At 39.1% G+C, this 27,155-nt stretch overlaps 1 protein-coding gene across 2 annotated transcripts in view; it reads left to right on the forward strand.

Annotated features, from left to right (window-relative positions):
- The window catches only part of Lsamp (limbic system associated membrane protein), a 615,403-nt gene that overhangs the window by 560,561 nt on the left and 27,687 nt on the right, over positions 1-27,155 (forward strand). Inside the window, exons 4-7 of one of the 2 annotated variants that reach the window (XM_070030168.1) lie at positions 5,366-5,500; positions 14,886-15,006; positions 16,098-16,246; positions 24,303-24,338. In XM_070030168.1, the coding sequence (XP_069886269.1) occupies positions 5,366-5,500; positions 14,886-15,006; positions 16,098-16,246; positions 24,303-24,338 (441 nt within the window). The remainder of the gene's footprint in view (positions 1-5,365; positions 5,501-14,885; positions 15,007-16,097; positions 16,247-24,302; positions 24,339-27,155) is intronic. The other variant, XM_070030169.1, reaches the window with a different exon arrangement.

A 27,155-nucleotide genomic window follows, 5' to 3' on the forward strand; every position in this document is an offset into this window, starting at 1 on the left:
CACAGTACTCTGAAGGCAGCACCTGGCATGCTTTAATTGGAGATATTCCTCACTGATTTACCTCCACATTGGAAAACACCAAAGAGAACACTTTTCTCTTGCCTTTAGCTCCAGGCTCTCCCTTCTGATTTATGAAAAAATATGAGAGCCACTAATACATATAACTTGAGTAAACAGTGACTAAAAGGGGATATGCTAATTACACGCAGGAGTTTCAAAGGGGCAGACACTGAGGAGAAAGAGAGTTATTTATCCTGGTAGCTGAATTATTGCCAGGAGACACAAAATTACATTAAGCAAAGCAAAATTTAAACTCAACACCACATACCAGGATAAATATAACATGCAGCAATATAAGTAGGTTTGTGGAATCTGGTTGGGATATTTTAAATATCAACATATTAAAATTTGCCTTTCAACTAAATATTTATACAAGGGCAGAAAATAATAGAAATAAGAGAAGGGCTAGAGGAAGTCAGAGAACTTAAACAATTACAAAGTCACTTTCTAACCTGTGAATTTTCTTAAGCTTGAGGAAACAGGAAATGATGATTGAGTCAGCTAGTCAGGGTAACTGAGGGAAAAAGTAATTCCCTGTCCACTTGGGGACAGATACACTAGATCAAAAGGAAGAGCAAGAGAATCTCCATGCCATCTAGAACTTTTGACTCACAATTCTTGTGGTCTATTTCATGTTCCTGTTGCTGAAACAAACAAAAAAAGATGACCAGTGCCTAGTCTATATTCACCAGGCACTATGTTGCAGATTTTTCCTCAGGACCTGGCCAGAGATGCCCCTGTCAGCCTGTTCTCTGCAGAGTTCTCTGTGCATTCTTGCTTCTCCATCAAATGGTACCCTGTTAAACATGAGTCATTTAAGTGGGTCAGTACTAAGGTTTTGAACTTAGAGACTCACACTTGCCAGGCAACTGCTCTACCTTTGAGCCTTGCCTCCAACCTTTCTTGTGTGCTGTTATTTGGAGATAGAGTCTTCTGTGTTGCCCAGAGTACATATGTAAACTCAAATCTCCCTATGTTACACTTTCCATCCTGGCTGGAATGATGCTCATACCATGACACTCAACTTTCTTCCTTTGAAATGGAGTCTCACCACTATACCCAGGCTGGGCTGAAACCATGGTTCTCTTGATCTTATCACCCCATGTAGCTAGGATGATAGGCACAGGCCACCACATCCAGTTGTTTGCTAAAAAAGAGGTCTCAAATGTATCAGTTCCCAGCCTCCCAAGTGCTAAGATTACAAGTGGGAGCCACCAGCAGCTTTATGACAGTTAACTTTCAACACTTAGCTCTCTTCCTTTATGAAACTATATAAACTATGACAAGCCAGAACTATATAAACTACATGCAAAGTTGAAAATAACTCTGTCTATCTGTTTCTTTCATCTGTTCAGCTGTTTCTTGTCCATTCAAGTTGTTATAATCAAAATAGCTGGGGTCAGGCACTTATAAACCACACGAGCTCTTTTCCTACAATTTTGGAGGTGCTAGCAAGTTCAGTGTCTGGTGAGGCCCCTCCTTTTGGTCCACAGTTAGCCATCTTTTCTGTGTGTCTTCAAATGGCCAAAAGGACAAAATAACTCTCTGGAGTCTCTTTTAGAAGGGCACTAACTTCTTTGATAAGGATCCCATTCTGATATTCTAATAACCTCCCAAGTACCATTTTATTTTAATTTGTGGGATGCAATAATTCAGTCCATGACAAGCAAAATCAACATACATTTACTAATGTTACCTAATCTTGCCAAGTGTTCTGAAAGTTCATGGGGATATGAGTTCATGAGTAAGACCTGGTCCCTAAGGATCAAACAATCTGGAGCCTTGGCTTTCTAGTAAAATGAATGCTGAGGTTTCCTACCAAATTACTCCAGTTCTTCTCAAGTGAAGTAATAGGTATGCTACATTGTGGCTTTGACCAAACCAGAGTAGCCAGAAATGCCAGGGAATGCAAGAGTTTCTACTGGAGGATTCCGGGAGCAAAGAAAGGGAAAGTGACAAAGACAGTCCAGAGGCCTTGTTCTATATTTTAAATGCTCATCTGGTTGAGTAGATACGGGGAGCTCATGCAGTTGTGCTTACCTGTTGTTTATTTTGCACACTGAAGCCCCCTCGACTCTAGCGAGATTCCAATGTGAACTTCTGTGCTGGAGACAGCGGAATCTGTGAGAGTGGAGGAGAGCTATCACAAATGAGGGGAAAAACCGTTGTCTTGCATGTGAGTCACGTCAAAAAGAACTTTCCTTTCATCCTCAGGTAGTACTGGAGAAATCCTTCATAGAGACATGAGATTAAAATTTTATCTGATGGGAATCTGCTTTACTAGCTACTTACCTTCATTTATCAGGAAAAATGCCATTATTAATATGTACATTGGCATATAAGAAGCTCAAGCCCCAAATCCAATACATATTGCTATATTTTCTTTCATCTATTCTAATATTTGCCCTCAGAAATGACATCTTCCCAAACTAGTAAGGGGCCTCAACTGATGATGCTAAAATCACCCTTCCTTTTCCTGCAATTGGTTTTATTCTTTAAGAAATTAGAAATGGATGGATTGGAACAAGGCTTAAGTAGTAGAATGAATAGAAAACATGAAGTCTCGAGCTCACTTCCCAGTACTGGCAGAAGAAAGAGGAGGAGAGAAAAAGAGAAGGAGGAGAAAGAGGAAGAGAAAAATGAGGAGGAGAGAGGGAGAAGGAAGAGAAAGAAAGAGGAAGAGGAGGGGAAAAAAACAAAGAGATCCATGACTCACCTGTTCAAGATATTCTATGGAAATGTAAAAGGATTCAGTATTTCAACCACCTCTATATTTATTTTTTTCCTCTTTTCTTCTAGTGGAAACTGTGTAGTCACTTAGGAATGAAGTTTATGGATATGGTGAGAGGAGCAAGGAAGACTTTCTATAACACTAGAATCATCTTTAACTTTTCTCATTGCAATCTTCCATTACTCTCAGAATCAGAAATGCTAGCTGTGTACCCTTCGGTTCACGTCTGTAACCCTAGCTAGTCAGGACACTAAGGCTTAGAGGACCATCATTCAAAATCAGTCCAGGCAGGATAGTCTGTGAGATTTTGAAAAAAGCTGTATTGAAGGTATGGCCAAAGTGGTAGAACTCTAGCTGTGAAAAAGAAAACCAAATGAGAGCTCAAGGCTTTGAGTTCAAGTCTCAGTACTGCGCACACACACACACACACACACACACACACACACACACACACACACACACACACAATTAGTAATTCTATCTTTCCATCTTTTCCACTTCTGCATGCCAGATTTTTTTTTTTTTTTTTGGAGCTTGAACTCTGGGCCTGAATGCTGTCCCTCAGCTCTTTAGCTCAAGGCTAGTGCTCTAACACTTGAGCCACTGTGCCACTTCCGGTTTTCTGAATGGTTTCTTGGAGATAAGAGTCTCATGGACTTTCCTGCCTAGGCTGGCTTTGAACTGCAATCCTCATATCATAGCCTCCTAAGATTACAGGCGTGAGCCACCGGAGCCTATGCATGCCAGATTTTTAATTAACTTACACTTACTTCATCACGCTAAATAAAAACTAATTGTCCTAATTGCTAATAGTCTTCAGAGTACTTGTTTTTATCTAGAAAGTATGTGGCCCTGAATAGATGACACAATTCTCAGTTTGGAAATGCAGGTACATACAAAAGAATTTTCCCCTCCAAGCCCAAATCCTGCTCAGCTCATCCCATAAAGTGATATGTTACTCTGATATTTCTGTTTTCTCCCTCCCTGTATTGCCCTTCTATAATATAAATCTGACTACTTGCTCAAATATGGGGAAGGAAGGGGGGATAAATTAACTTTCTGTAAATAATATCGAGCTAGATACCACAGACCAAACTTCTAAAACATTTTCAGTAGCACATATGCCAGATAATGTGTGGAATGTCAGAATCAAATAACTTTAGATTACTATTGACTCTCTGTTGATGGCATTACAAAGTTTCTTCAAAACTAGTAATCCTGACAGTTGGCAGAGGTTTGAGGCTTTGAGCATGTCTGACAGTTGTGTTACAGAGTGCTATGAAAGAGGTCCTATGTTCTATTGGGAGCCTAGTTAGCAGATTTAGCTGACACATTTGGAGAGCGGATTCATGTCCATGCTGACTGGCTGTGATGTTGATGTAGCCATCAGGGAATTTCCAGAAAAGGAAAGCAGCTTGTGGCATTTGAGCAGAGCTATTAATTGGTACCATTTAGCATGGGATGACCAGGAGCAAGGTTCCATCATGGTGGCAGAACTGTGTTCTTTAACACCTTTCAGCTGTTCTATCCTCACCCAATCAGCAGTGGAGTTTTTAAATTTTAAGAGTGAGTAGTATCCCATATAACTACCACTAAAGTCCATTGGCCTTTCTTGCCAGGTTCTAGCTAAATTCTTCCTGCTGATCAACTTCTTGTTTCTTTTTCCTCTTGTTTCTCTTTCCTCTTATTCTCCTTCCTCCTTCCCATGTTTTTATTCATTTCAATTTCTTTAAGAGAAAGGTCATTTACTTAGTTACACTCCACACAAGAAGAGGTTAAGTAAGCATGCCTGTCTTAATATTGCTTTACTAGAATAGACATATCCAACTTGGTATAAATGGCCTCTATGTATCTAATCCCAGAGCATCCTACTTGTAGCCCTGGGATCCGTGGTCTGTAACAAAGCTCACCATACATCCACAGCACATTCTTATAGATCTACATTGTGACCTGAAGGCCTCAATGAGGACAGAAACTACAGCTGAAAAGAATCCCATCCAATCTGAACACGCATGATGCTTTCAAAAAGGAAGCCATTTATCTCCTCATAACCACCTTAGTGTAAGGTCAAACTGGTGATGCCAGTTCTTTCAATCACATCCCCTCCGAGTACCCTTCCCTCCTCCTAGACTTTGTTCTAAGCCTTCCACCAATAACCAACATGTATGCTTGTATAAACACTCTTGTGATCAGTACAGCCTTGAAGTGAGACTTGTGAAAGCCCCAAGCTCCCTGAAAGATGGAGGCAGAGGTGTTTTCCATGGGATTTACTTAGGTATCACAGCATTATGCAGCTCCTTTCTCTTCCAGCTCCATTTTCCAGTCTTTTACCAGTGTTTTCTGGGAACACATGATTACTTTCACATAGTTTTTGTTGTTGTTGCTGTTGTTGGGTTGGGTTTTTTTGTCTTGAGGTCTACTTTTATGGAATCTGACCAGCTGGCAAAGCACATTGTCAAATTATTGAAAAAGCACGTGGGTTAATTTCTTTATAAAGGAGAAATGAAGCAATCTGCTGAATATATTAGATGTCAACAAAACAATGGTGAGAACTCTTTTTCTTTCTTTTTTCAGGAAGAGAATTTGAAGGAGAAGAAGAATATCTGGAGATTCTGGGCATTACCAGGGAGCAGTCAGGCAAATATGAGTGCAAAGCTGCCAACGAAGTCTCCTCGGCGGATGTCAAACAAGTCAAGGTCACTGTGAACTGTGAGTATGGCAGCAGATTGTCCATGCCCGGGGCATACCTCCACCTCCAGAGAGCTAGCAGATTCCATTAGCAAAAGAGCATCGCATAACAAGCAGATGTTCTTCTGGTCAGGGCTGCGCATTTATACCTTGCACACCTCCAAGGGCAGGACTTGGCCTTTGAATTTGATAAATCAACTCTACCAATTCTAAATATAACCCATAATCCATTTAACAATAGCCTCTGTCTTTTTACCCCAGCTGCAAAATTAAGAGAAGACGATCAGACGGTGTTAGCACTTGTGCAGTCACTGTTGTTGTAAGGAGAGATTGGGGGGGGGGGGGGGGAAGAACCAAGGTCATATTACTTTGGGAAAAGCACCAACTCAGAGAGGCATTGGCTGGGATTTCTATCTTAATGCACTGCTTGTCAGCCGGTAATATCCCAAGATTGTATTTTATCAGCTGCTATTTAACTAATTGGCTTTGGGAACAAATTCAAACCCTTGGGGGTCAGATAACATGATGGCTACAGAGGACGCCTGATAAGTTAATTTTAGCTATCTGTTTGTCCTAAGTTTGGGCATCAGAAAGGAAGATTTCACTAAGATGCATCGTAAGCGGGCATACTTTGAACTTGTCAGATGAAAGGATCCTTAGATGTAGTTCAAAACGGGGAGGGAGGAAGGATCTATAAGATGTATGTCACCCAGCAAAGGAATAAAGAGAATTTTGTTTACCTTAGTCAGTTAGGAGTGTCTTTCTATGTCATTCAAATTCTCCTTACCAGGGTACACAACCTTGGTAAGTGACAGGGTTAAATGGATATCCTAGCCATTCTTATCCGTTCTGTGCACTTCATATGTAGGCATACCACACCAAATACACATGCACACATATCCTACAAATACAAGCATACACATGTACGTGTATACCCACAGGCACAAATATCTTATGCCACATTTGAAAGGAAGTGTTAGGCCATGATGTGTTTTATGTCCTACATTTACTGAGCTAGAGAATATATACACACACTCTTCTCAACAAACTGGGCAAGGCAGATAAAATCAGCTTCATTTCAACATTTGAGAAAGGGAACCTCAAGGAATAAACATTGCCTATCCTAAAGCAACACAGAAATGTAATGCAAGAAAAGGGCTGAATCCAGATCTATTTGATTCTAAAGCCCAGGCACTCAGGAGAAGGAAGGAATTTTTCAATTCTTTGTACCTACTGTGTGAAACATTCAATTGACATTCACACATGCTATTTATAGGCATAAGTTATAGCTCAAATGGTAAAGTACCTGCCTAGCAAATATGGGCCCTTCGGTTCAAACTATTGTACTACCAAAAACCAAACCAAACAACTTTAAAACAAAACTATATATGTGTGTGTGTATACATATACATATACATATATATGTGAGTGATATTTAGTCACCACAGTAAACCTATAAGATAAATAGGCATCATTAGTCTTTAATTGAAAAATTAAGAAGTAATGCTGTAATGCTTTAGTTAGGAATCTTGCCTAAGGTGGCTCCACTTAAGTTGGAAAACCCCATTCCCTGGCACATGCCCCAGCTTTCTGCCTCCTAAAACAGGAAAAGTGAAATTTCCTTCATCTGAGAAATCCAACAGACATGGCTGTACCCGTTGATGATCCACATTTCCAAGAGCAAGAAGCTGAATTTGATGAGCTGTGGACTGCTTTTATCCCTAGCTGTCCCCACATTTTTTTTTTAGTAATAGAATTTTGAAATGTCAGTATTACTATTCTTTTCCAGTACTGGGTGTGTTTCAAAGACACATTAATGATCTCAATGTTATAAAATGCTTTAGGTCCTTTTTTTTCACATGAAAGGCAATTTCTCTGGGTGTTTATATAAGTTTATAATTAGGTTAGTTAGCTCCTTTTATGTACACATAACCAGGCCCTCATCTTCCACCTCTTTTCCTGGCTTTTGGAGTCAAGATTTAATTTTCTCTTAATTGACCTTCAACTTAATTAGATTTTTGAAAGTCCAATCATGTAGTAAATAGAAAATATTTATGCTTCCATTGTATGAAACTTCAAAGTGGTCTGGATTGCAGATGGCTCCCAAGATCAAAGCCAGCCGCCTGGGCCCTATTATTATTGGAGCAATTAGTCTGACATTGCTCCTTCTTCAATGTCCCCAAAGTGTAATTTAGAATAGAGAAAATACTGATAATTTTTTTAAAAGACTTTCATGAAAATGTGATTTTTTGCTAGGGAGGAGTGAATCACAGAATAATACAGACAGAACCTGAAGATTCTATAAAAGACATCTTGTGACAAATTATATGAAGGCTACAATAAAAGTTAATCAAATACTCAGTATGTCCTGAGCACTAGGACTTAGAAACATCTAGTGTTCCAAAAATTGCTCAGCAAATGTTTACTCTAGGAAGAGGTAGAAACACTCAGATAAACTTGGTCCCTCATACTTTTAAAATGGTACTGGTTACAAATCAGGAAGCATGTTCTAATAGCAATTTCCTTTAGAATGGTCTTTTATTTAACTCAAACTTCATAAACTATGTTTATGCTTCTAAACACACCAATTACTCTGTTCAAAAAAGTCGTCTTTCCTAAATCTAGTCATACTGAGTAAAAGATGTCCCCCAAAATGATTTAAGAAAGTAAGTCTGCCTTCCAAGATCTGAGACACAGAGAAATATTCAAGATCATTTTTATGACTTTATGTAGGCTTATGGACTAGATGAATGCTCTGTTGTCTAACCTGATTTCTCATCATTTTCAAAAGAGAAGCTTTAGAGTTAAATAAGGGGGAACAGACCTAAGGATCTCTCAAGAGAGAAATACTAAAGCTAGCAACCAGTGATTCACACCTCTAATTCTGGCTACTCCTCAAGGGGCTGAGGTCTGAGGATTGAGATTTGAAGCCAGAGCTGGACAAGAAAGTTTGTGAGACTCTTACCTCCAATTAACCACTGAAAACAAAAACAAAAACAAAACAAAACAAAACTGTGGCTCAAGTTTTAGAGTACCAGCCTTGAGCAAAAATATCTAAGACAAAAAAGCTAACCATTCAGGCCCTGAGTTCAAGCCCTAGTACAAGTACTACTACTAATAATAATAAATATTAAAAATAGAAACCCTAGCACAAGTAACTGCCCACCACTGTATTAATTCAGTTACCCAGTTGCTACTAGATGTTTGCTATAGGACACAGAGAGGCTAGCTTGGGAAGGAAGAGAGATATAACAATTTCTCCACCTGAGCTTGCAAGCTGGGTTCTACATCCTCTCCTTAGAACTTCTCTTGCATAACACATTTCTATGGCAGGTCTACAGCACTCTACGTTGCCACTTTATTTGCAAAAATCTATTTTCTACATGGTAGAAATGATAGTAGGGAGCTTCAGATTTTTATAGAAAGCTAAATTAATAGTGGCTCAAAATATTTTCCATTGAATCAGCTTAGTGAATTTATGAAATTGGACTTTTCACTTCCTGTATCTTCTCCACAACTGCAGCTTCTAAGTTCCTGTGGATAGAAGCCCTAGGTCCCTCCCGGGCAGCTCCCCAGTATAATCCTCAGCTCCAGGTCCCCAAGTGTATTCAAAGTGTCTACTCAGGAGTTTGCTTTCCTCCAGTGTCCATAATCCCCAAGTTCATATCTAGCATGCAGTAAACACTAAATAAATGCAGGTTATTTTATTTCTCTTCCTTGATTGAACTTTTTTTTCTCCTATTGCTGGAAAATTTCTCCTTAGAAGCTGCCTTCAGCACTCAAGCCTAACCCATCTTGAGTGGACAAGCTAATCTGTCTACTTTCCCATAACTACTTCTCCAAATAGGCTTTGTTGCTGTCATGCTTTTACAACTTTTTCTTCCTCTCCTTATCTCCCTTTGCACTCAACTCTGAGTTCACAGTAATGGATGCAGACAACAGAGCCAGCAGAAGTAGACTGGGGAGGGGGGCATTTCTACAGCCCAGCCTTGTATCGCTAGTCCCTGAGTCAGGGGAAGCAGAGATCACTGTGACATGTTCACCTGGGACTGGGGACACAGGTAATCGCCATGATACACCTGTATTTTAACTGTACTCTTCCAAGCTTTCATTCAAACTCATCTCATGGGGAAGCTTTAGGGAAACAGCCGCTCAATATGGAATGAGACTGAAGAGTAAACACCCTGTCTGTGGATTCATGGCTCTGCAGCTCCATCCCCATGCTGACCATAGGTTATCCTTGCATTTGGGAAGGGATCAGGAAACACATAAGAAATACACACAGTAAAACCTGGAGGTTAAAGAGTTATTGTGCCAGCTTTGGGAACATGAATCAGAGTACCCACATTTCCTGTGACAATTTTTCCATGATTTTCTGAAAGCCATGTCTACCCCCAGAGATTTCACAATCACTTAGTCCTTACTTTAACGGTGGTCCACCAATCGGTCTTCCCTAAACAAGGTCAGCCTCAAACTGTTTAATAATTTAGTGTGGCATTGCTAGTACCTCTTCCTATGTCTTGAAACTCTCTGGGAACAATGCCTTTTATGTTGTCTGCACCCACTGCCTCTGCTGCCTTGGTACATCACTACTCCCTAATCCTGGAAGAAAATTGATATTACTTCTATATAGAGAAGTAAAGCACTTTCTGTGGGCACTATCCACCACAAAGTCCAATAATCTGTGAGTGGAAGACTCAGGACTCTAACCCAGGTCTAACCCCAAAGCCCTCTTTATTTTTTATGTGAATGATAGGGGATTTTTTTAAGAAAGAGAACAAGTGTGAAGGCATACTACTGTAATCCTACTACATGGGAGGTGAAGATGAGGAAGATTGAGTTTGAGGTCAGATTGAGCCAAGAATTTAGAAAGAAACCCCCCACACTTCAACCAACAAGCTAAGCGCAGTTGAAGACTATTTGTAACACAACTAATGAAAAGCATACATAAATGGATTTCAGTATAAGGATAGCCATGGATGAAAACTTGGGACCATATCTGAAAAAAGTAACAAAAGCAAAGTTAGGGCTGGAATCATAGAACAAGTAATGGAAAGTGTTCCAAATAAGCGTGAAGTCCTGAGTTTAAACCAGTACCATCAAATTAAATGAGTATGTAAAGAAGTAAGCAAGTATAATCATGCTAGGTATTGAAAGTACTCTCATAAGTATGCTTTCATTTGCAAAGCTCTATGTGCTATCAGTGCAGATGCCATCATCTACACTCACATGAGCTGCTGCAGGAGAGCATGTCTAGATCACACAACTCTAACGCATCTTAGATGAAAGATAGAAGCAGCCTGTATCTGCTCACTCCTAATGTAGAATTCTATCCACTATGTCATTTCATGTTGTGAAGTATTGGTACCTTGCAAAGAACAGGGATCCATCACATAGACCATTCACACTATCAATCACACTTTCCTTTATTATAATCCACTGCTGTCTAAAAGAATTCTTTCAAATGGAATTACCAGAGCAGAGAGATTCAATAGTTAACTTGGTAAGTCTGGGTACAAATTTACTCCCCCTCCCCATCGAGGTCAGGGTCATTTGGACAAGTCACTACCCCTCTGCATAGCTGTCTTCTCATTCATGAGATAAAGTTAAAACTTTTTCTTCCAGGGATATTACTTTGTAAAGAGAATACCTCACCCTCAGAGAATGCTAACACATGCCTACAATGCCTATAAACTGCATCATTTGTTCAAATTTTATCCTTTGGAACAATTACTTCCAATATGAGGAAGATTAAATGCATAACATTTTGTTTCCTAGGTCACTTCTATTGTTAGCCTAGCCATTCTAATGGAAAGTCTTGTAATTGCAATGTAAGAATAAGAAAGCCCCTTATTAATATTTTCAGAACCTGGAACTTTGAAGTAATAAAATCTCAAAGAGTCCTTTGACAATTAGAAGGTTTTCCAAAGTCATATACAGCATAACAATGGATCTGTCTATGCAGTATTCTCTTTAATAAGGTGATGCTTTTATTATAATCATATTGTGAGCAAGGACATGTATTATTTTAACTACAGTAGGCATACTGCCTTTTGAGTTGTAATAATCTTTCCTAGTTTCACCTATACAGAATTCATTAAGAGGGATTTGGATATTCATTCCAATAAGCCACGAATGAACAGACCTGCACCATGGAGTGATTTGAGAAATATTAGGAACATTCAACTCTTCTGACACTTGTTAGCACCTATGAATTTACTTTGGCACAAGAAACTTCCTAGATTGTGAAAGAGAGAAGCAAATGGTTGGCCTTGGTAATTGACCAATGGTATCCTTTCTTGAGATGAAAGCACTGGAAAGCGCTCAACACCACTCTCTTGCCAACTGGTCCACGAGGAGGCCCCTGATCCACTAATGAATAGCTTGTTCTTACACAGTCGGTTTCCAAACAAATTTAGAACGAAGTCAAGGAGTAGCCTGGGAGACAGGATCCTGCCATGATTAGAGATAAAGGTGATTAGAGATGGCACCACAAGGTGTCCAATTTATCTCCCAGAACTTGGCTAATTTGTGATGGGGAACTGCTCCCATGAGAGCTAGGGGAAAGCTCAAATCAGATTGTCAGCACAGAGAACTAGAGAAGAATTTAGGATTTCTTCCTGAAACGTGGTCTCAAAAGAACAAAGGGGACCAGCCAGATGTGGTGTTATCTTCTTAATATTTTAAAATTTTTGAGCCATACTTGTGTTTGGGCCGTGTTCTTGCTAGGCTAGTGCTCCACCACTTGAGCCACACTTCCAAATGTGTTTTTCACAAGTTATTTTTCAGATTAGCCTTTACTTCCCACCTAGGCACCTGCCTGAGCTACCTTTCACCTTCTTTTTAGGCCTCCCTTCACCTCTGGAGTTACAGACTCCTGAAACTCTACCCAGCCCCTCTCTGTGGAGATGGAATCTTAAGGACTTTTCTTCCCAACCTCCCCTGTAGCTTGAAGCATCCAGTGTATACCACTACTGTACTGCCAATTATAGGTTGAGAAGACTCCTGTTGAACTTTTAGAAACAGATTGGCCTTAAACCATGATTCTCTGGAGCTCAGCCTCTCAAGCTGCTAGCATTACAACCACGAACCACCAGCACCAAGCTTTCCTAAAAGTATTTTATTTTAAATTTTGAGGGAGTCATACTGAGGTTTGAACTCAAGGCCTCATGCCTGGGCAGGTACACTACCATGTAAGCCAATCCACCAACAAAACTTTTTCTTTGCCTCTCCTTAACATTGAATTTATTGCTGCTTTGATCATTTCTAAGGCCATGTATATGTCAAATCTTTCTCCACTTTCCAGATCTTTTATGTCAAACTCAGTGTAGAATATCTATAAAGTTCCTTCACCAGCTCCCTAATGATCCTCCCTGCCACTGGCTCCAGATTTTATTCAAGAAGAAATTGAGCAGTATGAATCTGAGCAAAGTACTAAAAACTCTAATGAGGAAGAACAATGGGGGACAGGCAGAGGGAGGATTCAAGCTGAAGCCCATCAAGTTTAAATCTAAGTTCACAACCTGTAATGTGTGCTTCATCCCCAGACCAAGACTTCACCTACCAGCTCAAATGAATCTCGTTCTTGTGTCATCCTTTAAAATGATGTGCTCTCATGGCCTAGACAGCCAGTTTTTTTTTTTCAGAGTGATTTTAAAATAGAGCTTTGGTGATCATTTTAAGCTAGCTCCTTTTAAAAGTAAATGGGGGAGGAGGGTCAACTGGTACAGCTATTCACTCAGAATATACTTATGACTAATAGTACAATCAAGAAAATCAGATTTTAGATTTCCTTGACTGTAAATTCTAACTCTTAACACATACAGTCCAAAAGTGAAATGAATTAAGAGTACAAAAATGAAAAAACATAGGCTACAATGATACTACCTATTTGTAAAGAATGTTTATAGGTAATTAAAAGGTCTACATGGGAAGTCTACACAGACAAACCGAAGTCCTGTGTTCTAGTCTAGAGTTCTTCCATTACATCATACATAGTAGATATGTCTAAAAAATAACTACAAAAACATCCCTGCTATGACTGCCTATTTACTTACAGGCTGCTGATGGTTTCCAAAAGTATTCTCACTCCTCTTCCCTGACCCCCAAGTGACAAAGATTTAGATGCTAATAGGAAAATGAAATGGGGAAGGAAATTACAGACTAGCTTGATGTTGTACATCCTGCTAAGCTCAGGTAATCTGAATCTGCTATAGATGGAAAACTTGAGAAAACAGTTTTGTAAAACTGAACAAATCATTCAAAATCCACATGCAGAAGAGTAGTAGAATTGGGTAGATTTTTATTATTTGTTAATAAATAATAATGTTTATCTTTTGCCAGTCCTGGAGCTTGAACTCAAGGACTGGACACTGTCTCTGATCTTTTTTTTTTTTTACTCGAGGCTAGCACTCTACCACTTGAGACACAGTTCTACTTCTGGCCTTTTTGGTGATTAATTGAAGATAATGCCTCACAGGCTTTCCTGACCAGGCTGGAATCAAACCACATTCCTCAAATCTCAGCCTCATGAGTGGCTAGGATTACAGGTATGAGCTACCTGCACCTGGCTTTTAGGTGAATTTTTGCACTTGAAAATCCACTTTAGCCAGGTGCCAGAGGGTCATGCCTGTAATCCTTGCTACTGAGGGTATCGGAGGTCTGAGGATTGGGAATCAAAAAAGAATATCAGAAATATTTCTCAGCTCATTTCAAGCCTGCTATATAGACTTGCAGGCCCTATCCTAGGCAGGGAACATGGAGTGTACAAGGGACAGTAAGAGAAGGGAAGGGATGCACTAGGAAGTCTTGTTTGCACTAAGAGAGACAACAAACTGTACCTCCCACTGGATCATAGAAAAAGCAGATCATTTGTAGGAGAAGTGAGGTGAAGTCATCACCTAATATTAGGTTTTTGCTTGTGTTGCTGAATCCCTTTGACATTGCCAGGCTAGACTTGAAAAGACCATTGTTTTCATTAAGCTGTTCTAAGCCATCTAGTATTGAAAATGAAAAAAAATAGAAAGAACAAAATAAAAAGAAGCCAAATTATTCATTTAAAAATCCAAGTCTTTTGATATCATCACTTAGTCTCTGAAAATAAAAATGGTAAATATTACAATTTACTATTGCGGACTTATTGAAGAAGGTAAAAACAGACCCTAGGTTCCATGTCCACATCATACTGTTCAGTCTCTCATTTAGGTGAACAAGTCCACATTTCATTATTCAGCTCTCCTTTCTGTTTAGTTTGTGCTGCTCAATCCCATTTAGCCAATCACAAGTTGCAAAAGTGTGGACCGTGCAGATGACTCTTCTTGCCTCTTTCCAAGCATATTCTCCTTCTCCAGAGGTCTGGCAAGACCTCTGGCTCTCCTATAACCCCATGTGCCTGTCCTCCCTACAGATCCTCCCACCATCACAGAGTCCAAGAGCAACGAGGCTACCACGGGGCGACAAGCTTCACTCAAATGCGAGGCTTCGGCGGTGCCTGCACCTGACTTTGAGTGGTACCGGGATGACACCAGGTATGTGTCAGACCCACCATGCCTCAACTCTCAACTTCCCCCTCACCATACTGGGGATCCAAAGAGAGCCAATGAAAACCAAGCTTAGTTGTAATTGTGCAGCCCTACACTATACAAGTTTTCCTATTCAGTCTCTCTCTCTCTCTGTGTGTTCTCTCTCTCTCTTTCTTTAATCTCTCTCTGTTCAGTCTATAGTCAGTGTTCTATACAAAGCCCCAACAGAAGAACAAAAACAATAAACTTTGGAACTGTGTCACACTATTGATACTTTTTCAGGATAATGGTTTTTGAAATGTATCTCAAGGACTTTGAGCCTTCATGAGACTTTTCAGAATGCTTCTTATGAAAAATGCTACAACTTTTTTTCAACATTGTTTTATCTATTTTATATAACTTGGGTTCCAAGTAGGAATTTACTTGCAAAAATATCATCCATTATAACCAGTTTTACAAATAGTAGGAGATCAATTGTGTTGGTTATAAATATAAGAACTAGATATATGCTACCATTTATTTGTGTCAGTCCTGAGGCTAGATCTTGGGACCCGGATGCTGCCCTTGAGCATTTTTGCTCAAGGCTAGTGCTCTACTGCTATAACAACAGCTTCACTTCTGGTTTTTGCATGGTTAATTGGATATAAGAATCTCATGGACATTCCTCTCTGAACTGGCACTGAACCATAATCCTCAGATCTCAGCCTACAGACTAGTAGGATTACAAGCATGAGCCACAAGCACCTGACTCAATATCAATGTATCAAGTGCTTTAGGGCCTATAACATTTAGACTAAAGCTCAAAAATAATAGAAACTGATGAATGTGATGCCATGGGTACTTTCTGCCAGCATGTCTGTCTTGTATAGCAAAACCCAGGGCAAATGGAACACATCCACTCCTAAATCATCTCTATGAATGGACATCAGTTCCAATCCTAGGAATGCTGCAGTGACAATGGGGAATTTGCCAGGGAAATCAATCTCTAATTGATTTCTCTCTCTTTCCCCCCACCCCAGGTAAAAAGATGGGGAAGGAATTACTAAGGTAAAACCTTCATCCATGTTTCTTTTAACTTTTCTGTTTTACCTTCTTAGGATAAACAGTGCCAATGGCCTTGAGATTAAGAGCACGGAGGGCCAGTCCTCCCTGACAGTGACCAACGTCACTGAGGAGCACTATGGCAACTACACCTGCGTGGCTGCCAACAAGCTGGGGGTCACCAATGCCAGCCTAGTCCTTTTCAGTAAGTATGTCAAGGCAGGGCCTAACTCAGCACAATTAAACTGGTAAAGTTCTTGTGAAAACATGAAAATCATTTCCTCATCTATAAAAGGTAAACTTACACAAAAGTAAGAATATACACACTGAAAGAAATCCTAAGAATTTCAGTCCTGAGATCTTTGGAAGGATTTACAAATGGAAGAACTTTTCTGTGACCTCTTATCTGTTGGTGTGAGTGTTTTTGTTTGTTTCATATAGGCAAATGACTCATATGGCCTTCGTATATGCAAAGGACACATGTGGTGCCCTCTTTAAGAAGCAGAGATGATGTAAGAACCTGTTGCTGATGCCTATTAGAAAATACAGTAATGGGAGTGAAATATATCTATGCATATACATGTATATATGTATATGTAGATTTACATATGTAGATATATATATAGATATATAGATATTTATATATTTATATATATATATATAAAAAATGAGAATGGATAGAAGAGAGTGATGGAGAGTTTTGAAAAGAGAATATGATGAGGCACCGGTGGCTCACACCTGTAATCCTAGCTACTCAGGAGGCTGAGATCTGAGAATCACAGTTCAAAACCAGCTGGGGCAGAAAGACTGTGAGACTCTTATCTCCAATAAACCACCAGAAAACCAGAAGTGGTGCTGTGGCTCAAGTGGTAGAGCACTAGCCTTGAGCTGAAGAGCTGAGGGACAGCACCCAGGCCCAGAGTTCAAGCCCAATGACCAACAAAAGAGAGAGAGAGAGAGAGAGAGAGAGAGAGAGAGAGAGAGAGAGAGAGAGAGAGAGAGAGAGAGAGAGAGAGAGAGAGAGAGAGAGAGAGAGAGAGAGAGAGAAAGAGAGAGAGAGAGAGAGGAGAGGATAGAGTAAATGATTATAACATAAAATCTAAATGAGGGGGCCATGGCTACAGAAGGCTTCTATTTAACAGAAGGAAACACTACTTCTCCAGTGTCCTTTTTTGCAATGGGGATGGATTGGTAGGAAAAACAGCCTGATTGAAAATCAGAGAAGACCCTGAAAGTTGACTCAAAAGTGGTCAGTCATTTCAAAGTGAGATGTTAGTAGTAGACCTCATCTAGAAGTCTTGCTCTTAAACAGAATGTTATACTCAGGACTCTGAGCCTTCTGCCTTATCCAGCAGCTAGGAGTATAGACACAAATGTCTCCTGAGAAATAGAAGAGGAAAATGATAAGACTTGGAATAACAACTCATTTGTTGAGTTAAAATCAAAAAACAAAAAAACCCCAAAAAGTTAGCAAATGCTGAGTCCCAACATTCATTTAAACCAAATGGCAATGTCTACAAAAATGCACTGTTCTTATTTTGCAATACTATTTTTCTGCACAAGCTCAGTTGGAAAAACTATGACCAGGATAATATCTTTATCTTGTCTTATTCTGTTTAGATGAAACTTTAAGAACAAAAGATTCTTAGAATAAAAATCAATTTAACAGAGATTTCTCTTAAAATACAATATGAAAATCACTTTAAAACTACTCAAGCTCCAAGAAAAAAAAAAATATATATATATGTGCACACACACATATAACCAGCACAAACTACCCTAAATTTGGCCTTTAGACTCTCATTCATATCTCTCACTAGCATCAGTCTATGACAAATTGATAGAATGCCTAATGCCAAATCAATATGAAGTTTAAAATGCATATTCCTGTCTGTCTCATAAGGCCAAACAGCAGTGTTCTTTGCTTCAACCAAAGACATCAATAACCATAGACACTTGGGATCATATATATTAAGAAATGTAGCACGATTGATCCCTCACAGTAAGGATTTGACAAGTATGGACAAAAACCAGCCTCAAATATGAATTCAAGATTCTGACAAAGTTAAGCGAACTTTAGCTAGAACAGCTTAAACCTAACAAGAAGGTTTTAAATGACTGAAGAATAGAAGAATGGGACAACTGGTTTGGTTTTAAAAAGTGACTAAACATACAATTGCATTGAAATGTGTTTTCTTCATCACATGGAAAATAAGATATATGCTAATAAATAAAATGGTGCCTCTAGACTGAGAAAGATGAAGAGAAAGGAGAGTAGAAAGATAGAAGACTTGGAATCAAGAGAGCAGAGCTTGGACTGGGTGAAAGATAATGACAATATATGACTGAGGTAGTGAAAGTCAGTCTTGAGACTTATAATGCCACTGTCTTGTCACTAAAGGACTTAATGAAATTATGAAAACATCAAGCTGGATGGATGCTGGTGGCTCACACCTGTAATACTAGATATTTAAGAGGCTGAGATTTGAGAAGCATGGTTCAAAAGCAACCAATAACCCAAACCATGAAACTCTTATCTCCAATTCACCAGCCAAAAGTCAGAAGTGGAAGTGTCGCTTAAGGAGTAAAGTACAAGCTTTAGGCAAAATAGCTTTGCAACATCTCTAGGCCAGGCGTTTAAACTTCAGTACTGGCACATACATACAGGAAGAATTCTGTTAAATTTCTTTTGTAAACTGATAGTCGGGGAACTAGAATGCCCTTGACAATTTGGAAGAAGTCATTCTTAATTATGTATTTCATGGTGCAGTGATTAATGACATGCTACCCCTCAGCGGTCCCACACTGCCCTCTCCACAGCAGCCCTCTCAGGCATTAGTTCCTCATTTAGCTGCATAAATATGCAGCCACATTGGGCTTGGAATTGCATTCCTACCTTCTGGTAAAGTTAATAGATGCTATAGTTACCGAAGACTACAATATAAAAGGTCATTAGGCAAGGAACTATTAAAATATAGAAAAATAATGGGTCAACTGTCCTGTTCATAATTAGACACTAAGCTTAATTTTGAACATTCTAGGGGCAAGGGGAGGGGAAACTTTTGTTCTTTTGCAATAAGAATGGTACCCATGCATCCCAGATCCATTAATTAGATGTGGGAGGCATGTCATTCCAACCTCCAGAGCTGAAACCCTAAAGATGAAGCTTTATGGTAGCACAGCTCATTCAGGACTCTAGGGCAGGTGGGGGACAGGGAGAGGAAGAAGGAGAAGAAGTCAGGAAGGAAGGAAGGAAGGAAGGAAGGAAGGAAGGAAGGAAGGAAGGAAGGAAGGAAGGAAGGAAGGAAGGAAGGAGAGAGAAAAGAAAAAGAAAGAGATAGAGAGAGGAAAGGAGAAAATGGAAAGCAAAGGAAAAAGAAAGTGCATATATGGAATGGATTGCCCATTGCTTAGATTCAAGGTAAATGGTGCTGAGGGGAAGAAGGAATCTCCATGCAAGTGTTGTTGGTGGCCCTCTCCCACAGCGCAGTGTCTGCACCCTGAGGCCCTGAAGGAGCAGTGTGCTTCAGCAGGGTTCTGCTGACCAAGCCAGTCCAGAGTAGATGTGGCAGCTGGTAAGCCACCGCTGCCAGACAGAAGCAGCAGCAGGACCGGACCAGAGCCAGAGCCCCTGAAGAGTTCACGATGATTCAATTATTCATCCTTGGTGGGTCAGCACTTTTTCAATCGGGCCTACCACAGTGACATGCTGACTGTTTTGCAGTGTTAATTTAAGATCACTTGTCCTTCGCAACATAATTCATACATACATTTTTCCACTCTCTATTCAAATATTGATCTCCAAAGGGTAGGAGGGGGGGTCAAAATAATTGACCAAGAGTGCAAGAACACATTCTATTGATAATCATTTATTCTTCAGCTACTGGAAGCATTTCTTCCTCATTTTCTTTTTTGTTGGATGTTCTAACACTCTGCCAAGCACTACTTAAGTCTGTGGAGTCAAGTAATGCTTTTTATATATTTTCCTTCATCACTGGGCTCGGTATTATGTTACATATTTTTTCTTAATGTGTCAGCCCACAGTGATAGTATTTTTGGGCAGGGTTTTATCTCCTTAGTCTTTGTCAGACAGGGGAGTGAGTGAGAGTGTGTGTGTGTGTGTGTGTGAGTGTGTGTGTGTGTGTGTGTGTGTGTGTGTGTGTGTGTGTGTGTGTGACACAAATGGAGACTTGGATTTCTGGTGATGTCCAGAGAAGATCCATTATCAGATATAACAAAATTTATTTCCACTCTGGTGACTGAGGAGTAATCACAAAGGTGTAGGTTCTTCTTGTTTGGGTGCTTATGTTGAGTCAGTGTTAGTGAGAGGGAAAGGGAAAAAAAAAAAAAAGAGGAGTGATAAGTCATTCTACCAATTGAGTGCTCGCAGCACATTCCATAGTATGTACATATACTTAATGCTTTCCATACACAAACTCATTAAGTCATCACGACAAGCTTGCTGTGTACCCATGACTCCGACATTATACAAGTAGTTCACCTAAGCAAGACAGTGCTTGGGTAGTCTAATTCCAGCAAGAAGGTAAAAATATCAGGAGATATAGCTTGCAGACATTTCATTCCTTTCTTTTCACTTTATGAGGTTTAAAAACTACTGGCTTAAAACTGTTCTTTTCCTTTAGAGCCAAGAGCACTACCTCTGCTACCACCTACTTCCCTTCTTGTTACCTGCCATTAGAATTCTTGGGTCTACTGAATGACTAAAGATTCTCAACTAGTATTTTAGATGAGTAGCTTGAGAGTTCTTTGCACATGGTAAAGAATAGTCTAATCAGGTCCCTCCTCTTTAGAGAAATGTATGGATTAGTAAGGTATTTTCAAGCTCTTCAATACAAAGGGAAGAAATATTTTAAAAAATCTACATTTGACCATGCCATATATAGGAGCTAGGGTTTTTATGAATTTCTTTTTCAATTGTAAAAGATTACTAACTTATAAACCTATAATTGAATACATTTTAAATACAATCTAAGCAACTTAGCAGTATGAGATTTTATCATAAGAACACACCCTCCCTGGAAATGGTGCTGTAGCTCAAATGGTAGAGCACTAACCTTGAGCTGAAGAGCTAAGGGACAGCATCAGGCCCAGAGTTCAAGCCCCACGACCAACCAAAAAAAATAAAAAACGAAAGAAAGAAAGAAAGAAAGAAAGAAAGAAAGAAAGAAAGAAAGAAAGAAAGAAAGAAAGAAAGAAAGAAAGGAAGAAAGGAAGGAAGGAAGGAAGAAAGGAAGGAAGGAAGGAAGGAAGGAAGGAAGGAAGGAAGGAAGGAAGGAAGGAAGGACCCCCCCTTCTTTAGAAATAATTTTAAGTGATTATTTTAGGAACATGAGGTTAAACACACAGCACTAATACTAGATAACTCTTGGAAGAGCTCTAAAACAAATTCTTGTAGTGCCATATAATAAAACAATCTTAGCTACTGTTTGAACATGAACCCCATGTAGTCTGAAAGACTAGTGCAAACTTTTTTTAGGTGAGCACTTGGACTACTTTGCATTTCAAGCATTGGCATCAAAGAGACTGACTTGCAGAAAGACCATTGGACTTTCCTGCAGTACCCATTTGGGAAATAAATCATAAATATGTCAATATATTCATTACGTCTCAGTTTAAACAACCTACAGTCAACTCCAGCCTTCATCATAAAGTGTCTTTAGTTCAAATGCTTCCTCTTGAAATCTTGATGCTCATTGAGTTGTTTCTCCTGTTACCCAGAACCATCAGCCAATAATATCCCACCCCACACTCCAAACACTCATTTAGCCAAAAAACAAACAAAAAAAAAAATTGGGCTCAGAGATAAGGGAATAACTAAAGGCCACAGTTGAAATGCTGGAGTCAACAGTGATATTCTGTTTTCATACCTCCCTATCAGGTGCTGAACAAACTTGATCTTCACAATAAAAGTTGACCCACCCAGTCAAAGGACAAGCATGTTTGCCCAAAGTTCTTACCCTCCCTTCCTTTTAAAAAACAAAACTACGGGCTGGGAAGGTGGCCCAGTGGTAGAGTGCTTGCCTTGCATGTATGAGGCCCTGGGTTCGATTCCTTAGCACCACATAAGCAAAAAGAAAAAAAGCCGGAAGTGGTGCTGTGGCTCAAGTAGTAGAGCACTAGCCTTGAGCTGAAGAGCTGAGGGACAGTGCCCAGGCCCAGAGTTCAGGCCCCATGACCGGACCCAAAAAAAAAAAAAAAAAAGAAATAAAAAGAAAAGTTGAATTTTTGTTTTTATCATTTTCCATGGTATTTACATTATTTTACACACCATTTTTATTGGAACCCATAAACTCTGGCATCCATTCTAAAAGAGCAGCAGAATATTGGTGGAAAAATTAGGATAAAAAGCCACACAAGGGAAGCATCTATGGAAGGAAACGTCAAAGGAAAAGAAATGAAATTTAGACAATGGCACTAACTAATGGAGTGTGATAAGCCTAAAATGAGGATAACAGGGTGGAGCTAAGCCCATAATAACAAGCTGAGAAGCAGATGAAAAAGGCCAGCAAGTGTGGTTTAACAATATGTAAGTTGTCTTGTGAAAATGAGGACAAAGTGCATTTCGCCAGCTGTGAACAGTGTGATGGGAAAATAATAAGCTGAGTCATTTAAACAGTCTGAATAATACTAGTAATAATAAAAATAAAATACAGTAGAAAGAGCATCGCATGGGACAGTGGTCTCCAACTGCTACATAAATGCTCCAAGTAGCTCTGCTATTTATTTTCAAAGCTGGAAACTTGATACCATATAACCAGTGAAGGTTCAAACCATTTTTCCACATGACACTTGTGTAACAGTTGTTCACGGGGTTGTTATTGACCTGCTTTGTCTTAGGGCACTTAGGAAACTTTGAGCTAAGCTAAAGAGTTCACTCTGCGTGGAGTCTGGGTTTCTTTAGTGGCCAAATGTATTGAAAAAGATCAGGTAAAATCTACTTTTCCATATGGTGTAAGAGGGAAGGAAGATAAGATTTGAGTATGTACGTATGCTTTCCTCTATGGTTTTGGTTTTTCCTAATCTTCATTTAACCTTGTTTTCTTTTGTTTTTTTGTTTTTGTTTTTGTTTTTTGAACTCTGGGCTTGGGCGCTGTCCCTGCACTCTTCAGCTCAAGGCGAGCACTCTACCCCTTGAGCCACAGTGCCACTTCCGGTTTTCTAGTGGTTTATTGGAGATGAGTCTCATGGACTTTCCTGCCTGGGCTGGCTTTGAACTGTGATCCTCAGATCTCAGCTTCCCAAGTAGCTAGGATTACAGGCGTGAGCCACCACGCCACCCAGCTCCTTGGTCATTTTTTAAGCATGATTATTCATGTGCAAAAAATGTGCTAATTGTGTTACATTATGATGTTCAGAGATAGGTAGCAAATAATGCATCATTCTACTTGCTGAAAGTGTCAGGGGAGAATTTAGAGCTAAACCTAGGTTTTCAATAAGAAATATGAAGGGTACCTTATAACTTAAGTTCTATTAACATATTCAATTTGTAGTCAGTAGCCCTGCTTTAGAACTGTGACAGACTTGAAAGCATAAAACCTCAGAGCTCAAAAGGGAAGTTCTTTTTACAATTCAGCAGGAAGGATCAGGAAGCAAGTTTGATTGGCTATCAAATTTCACACAAGATTGTGTTCTATCAAAAGGGTGTGAATAAGGAACAGATTAAAAATAAAACTGTATGATTGCAAGAAATGAATTACCTGCGCATGACTCCTACAGGAGCTTCACTAATATGGAAACAAAAACCTAACAGAGATGTAGAGTTAGTTTTTCCAAAAATAAATTTTAAAGATACTTGGCTAATGATGATGAGCTGTGTGGCTGAGGGAGAAAAAGTAGCTGTCAGTAGCCACAGTTTCCATCTGTCATGAGCAAAAGGATCAAGTTGCATCACCTGGATTTCAGTATTTTCTATAAACAGCCTCTATGCTGTATAAGTTCTAAAGTCCTGGCAGTAGATGGTTCCAGTGGAGAGAGAAAGGGCCTGGAAGGTTACCACAATCTAACCTAGTCTTCTTACTCTTGTCAGACTTTTTCAAAAGGTGTTGTGGTTTTAATTACTTGACAACCTCTCTTTGAAGCTTTTGTATTAACAGAAAGAACAAATAATCACCTTATGAGAATCAGGATCCTAAAGGCATGGGAATTCGTCTGTTTTGTAATTGTGTGAGTGGCTGAACAACAGAAACATTTACATGTATATATTGAAACTCTCCATGTTGTTTACCATTTTTCCCCTTTAGAGCGTGTTTTACCCACAATCCCCCACCCCATTCAAGGTCAGTATGATTTCTGTCACTGTAGATCTACTGCTGGGTCATTCTCCAACATCAATAACACAACAGTCACAAATAGTAGAAATTTTTTTTTTGTTTTTCGTTTGTTTGTTTTTGCTGTTGAACAGTCAAAAAACAGTGTGCTACCCCTATTATACATGTGGGTTACCTGAACTAATTTCAGGCTGGTCAGCAGCTGGGCAATGCTGTACCTGAGAGCAATTCTTTGTATTTAATCAGTATTTATCATCGCTAACTATAAACCACTCACAAATGTGGAAAACAGATGCTTACATTTTCTAGCTTTTTAACACCATAAACTACAAATGCATCCACTCACCGCCTTCCAGGTGGAAAATTATACTATTTGAATTTGAAGTCCAAGGTTAAACTCAACCAAATTACAAGGATACTACTTTGCCTTAAATTCTCAGCCAACTTACAGATTTTTTTTTCTTTTTAACATAATTACTTTAGAAAAAAGATTTTTAAGTAGTTATTCTGTATTCTTTTTCATAAAACCTTCTACATTTCCAAATTGAATTGTGCCTCCAACTTCACATTTAGATGCAAGTCGCAGCCAAGACTCTCTAGCTTAAGGCTATTTAAAGGCAAATTGGCAAATAAAATTAAAATAATACAAAAAAAATCTGAAATGAAACTAACCTACCATTGAAATTAAATTCCAGAAAAGTGATTTGCAAATAGCACTCAAAGACCTGAGGAAAAAAAATGGAAAGTAGGCCATGCAGGGCCTAGTGTGGAAAAAATAAATCCAATTAAATGAGATTATCATCCACACTATAAAGAAAATGTGCTCAGAATTAACGGTGGAAAGCTGCTGTTTCATAAGTTTGAAGAAAGATCATGTTCCATTAGCACTTGTCCAAGCTAAAAATTAGACCAAAATTGAGTATGGATATTCAGAATGTCAATAATACAATGTTTTGCATAAATATGCTATCACATATATGCAAACTTACTTTAATTACATTTGAAATGGGTACTGCAAGGTTTCCCGGAATAATAAGACAGCTTAATAAAAGAGTTTATTATTACATTTTAAGAAGTATCCAAATATTTTAATATAAAAATTTAGAACTCTGTTGAGTAAAAAAAAAAACTTCCTAAAACATTAATGAAATCTGTTTCATATCCCAGCCACTAAAAATAAAACTGTTAAAATGTGCCTGATTCTTTTAAAACTTGACACAAAATTTAGTGTTCATGGAAACTATCCCTATCTTGAATTCCTGACATGCCACAATTATTTTAAGACATTTATCTTCTAGTGTTGCTGCAAAGATTGACACTATTTTATCGTGTTGCCATCTTGCAAATATCTTAATATGGAAAGCACGTACATACACAGTTATCCCAGTGGATAGCACTTTCAAAGAGGTCGTGTCCCATCCAAGATGAGCATGGCACAGTATCATGATTTCTCTAGCTACCCTCTGTGAGGGGAGTTCTGCAGCCACAAGCTCAAATATTTATCTGATTGCATGTTGTGACATAGGTAACATGGAACAAAGTGAAGCCAGACACTGTTCACAAAAGACAGCTGTCAGATATGGAAACACATGCTTGCCTAGAGATGGAGCATGTTGAACTTTCCATTGCCCACAAACTGAATTGTTGATTGGAGAATGACCCTCATTCGATTTTATGTTATAGGTAGACTGTAGTTAGCTTTCTTAGATCCAATAGATTTAGAGAATATAGTTTCTCTTACTACTAATACTTTGGGCTTCTGCTAGTGGAAATTGAAAAGCTGTTCATGGGGATTTGGGATAGCTGGTGTGAGAGGCTGCCCCCTCTTAAATTCCCTGCTCTTCACAAGACTCTAACCCCCCTAGGGATTTAATCCCTTTTTTTCCTTCTCCTCTGTCTAATCAAGATGACCAATCCTGTGAGATACACTTTCCCTTGGTTGCCAATTTAGTATCTAAATAGTTATATAAAGTCTGTCTTTATAAGTATAATGTAAGACTCTCTCATTTAATCAAATTCATATTTTGTTCCTAATTTATTCCCAAAATGTTAACATGTCCAGCAGCAATTGTTTGTAATAAACGGTCAGAAGAATTTTGGACCAACTAATGTCCCTAAGATTTTTTTAAAAATATTTTTTATTATCCTTGAGTAGTTGTACAAAGGGATTTCCATTTAACAGAACAATTCATGAGTATAATGTATCTTCATCAGTGTCACCCCATCTCTCCAAATCCCATTCATCTTCCCAAGTTACCTGGTTCCATTTTCTCAGGTGTACACTGAATATCATAACCCTATTTTCCCTTAAGGTGTCTTGACAGCAGAAAGTCATAAAGATTCCTTTCTGCCCTCCTATGATTAAAAAAAAAAAAAAAGAACTTCCTCTTCTCCTAACATTCAGATTTCACTTTGGCTCCTTCTTTGTCAACACTTCTCACTGAAGGGTTGTCTTTCTTCTCAATGCTCCATACCCATCAGGCCAACAGAGGATGCACTGCTGAGCATCAGCAAGAATGTAGGCCTAAACCCCCTTAAGCTGTGATTAAGCCAAAACAAGGCTCAATAAATCAAATGCATTTCCCTAGGGTTTCCATCATCATATTGCTTGATTTTCTGCAGTGATGATAATAATGTTGGAATCACACCAAAGAGTAATATGTATTGGATGTGGCCAATTAGAAATTGTCCCAAATGTCCTTTGCTCCTGTGCCAGACACTCACTCACACACACACACACACACACACACACACACACACACACACACACACACACACACACACACACACACACACACACACACACACTTCCTTATTCCATACTTT

The sequence above is a fragment of the Dipodomys merriami genome, unplaced genomic scaffold, assembly GCF_024711535.1.
Source record: "Dipodomys merriami isolate MVZ:Mamm:240054 unplaced genomic scaffold, mDipMer1.0.p SCAF_2, whole genome shotgun sequence".
NCBI classification, from domain to species: domain Eukaryota; kingdom Metazoa; phylum Chordata; class Mammalia; order Rodentia; family Heteromyidae; genus Dipodomys; species Dipodomys merriami.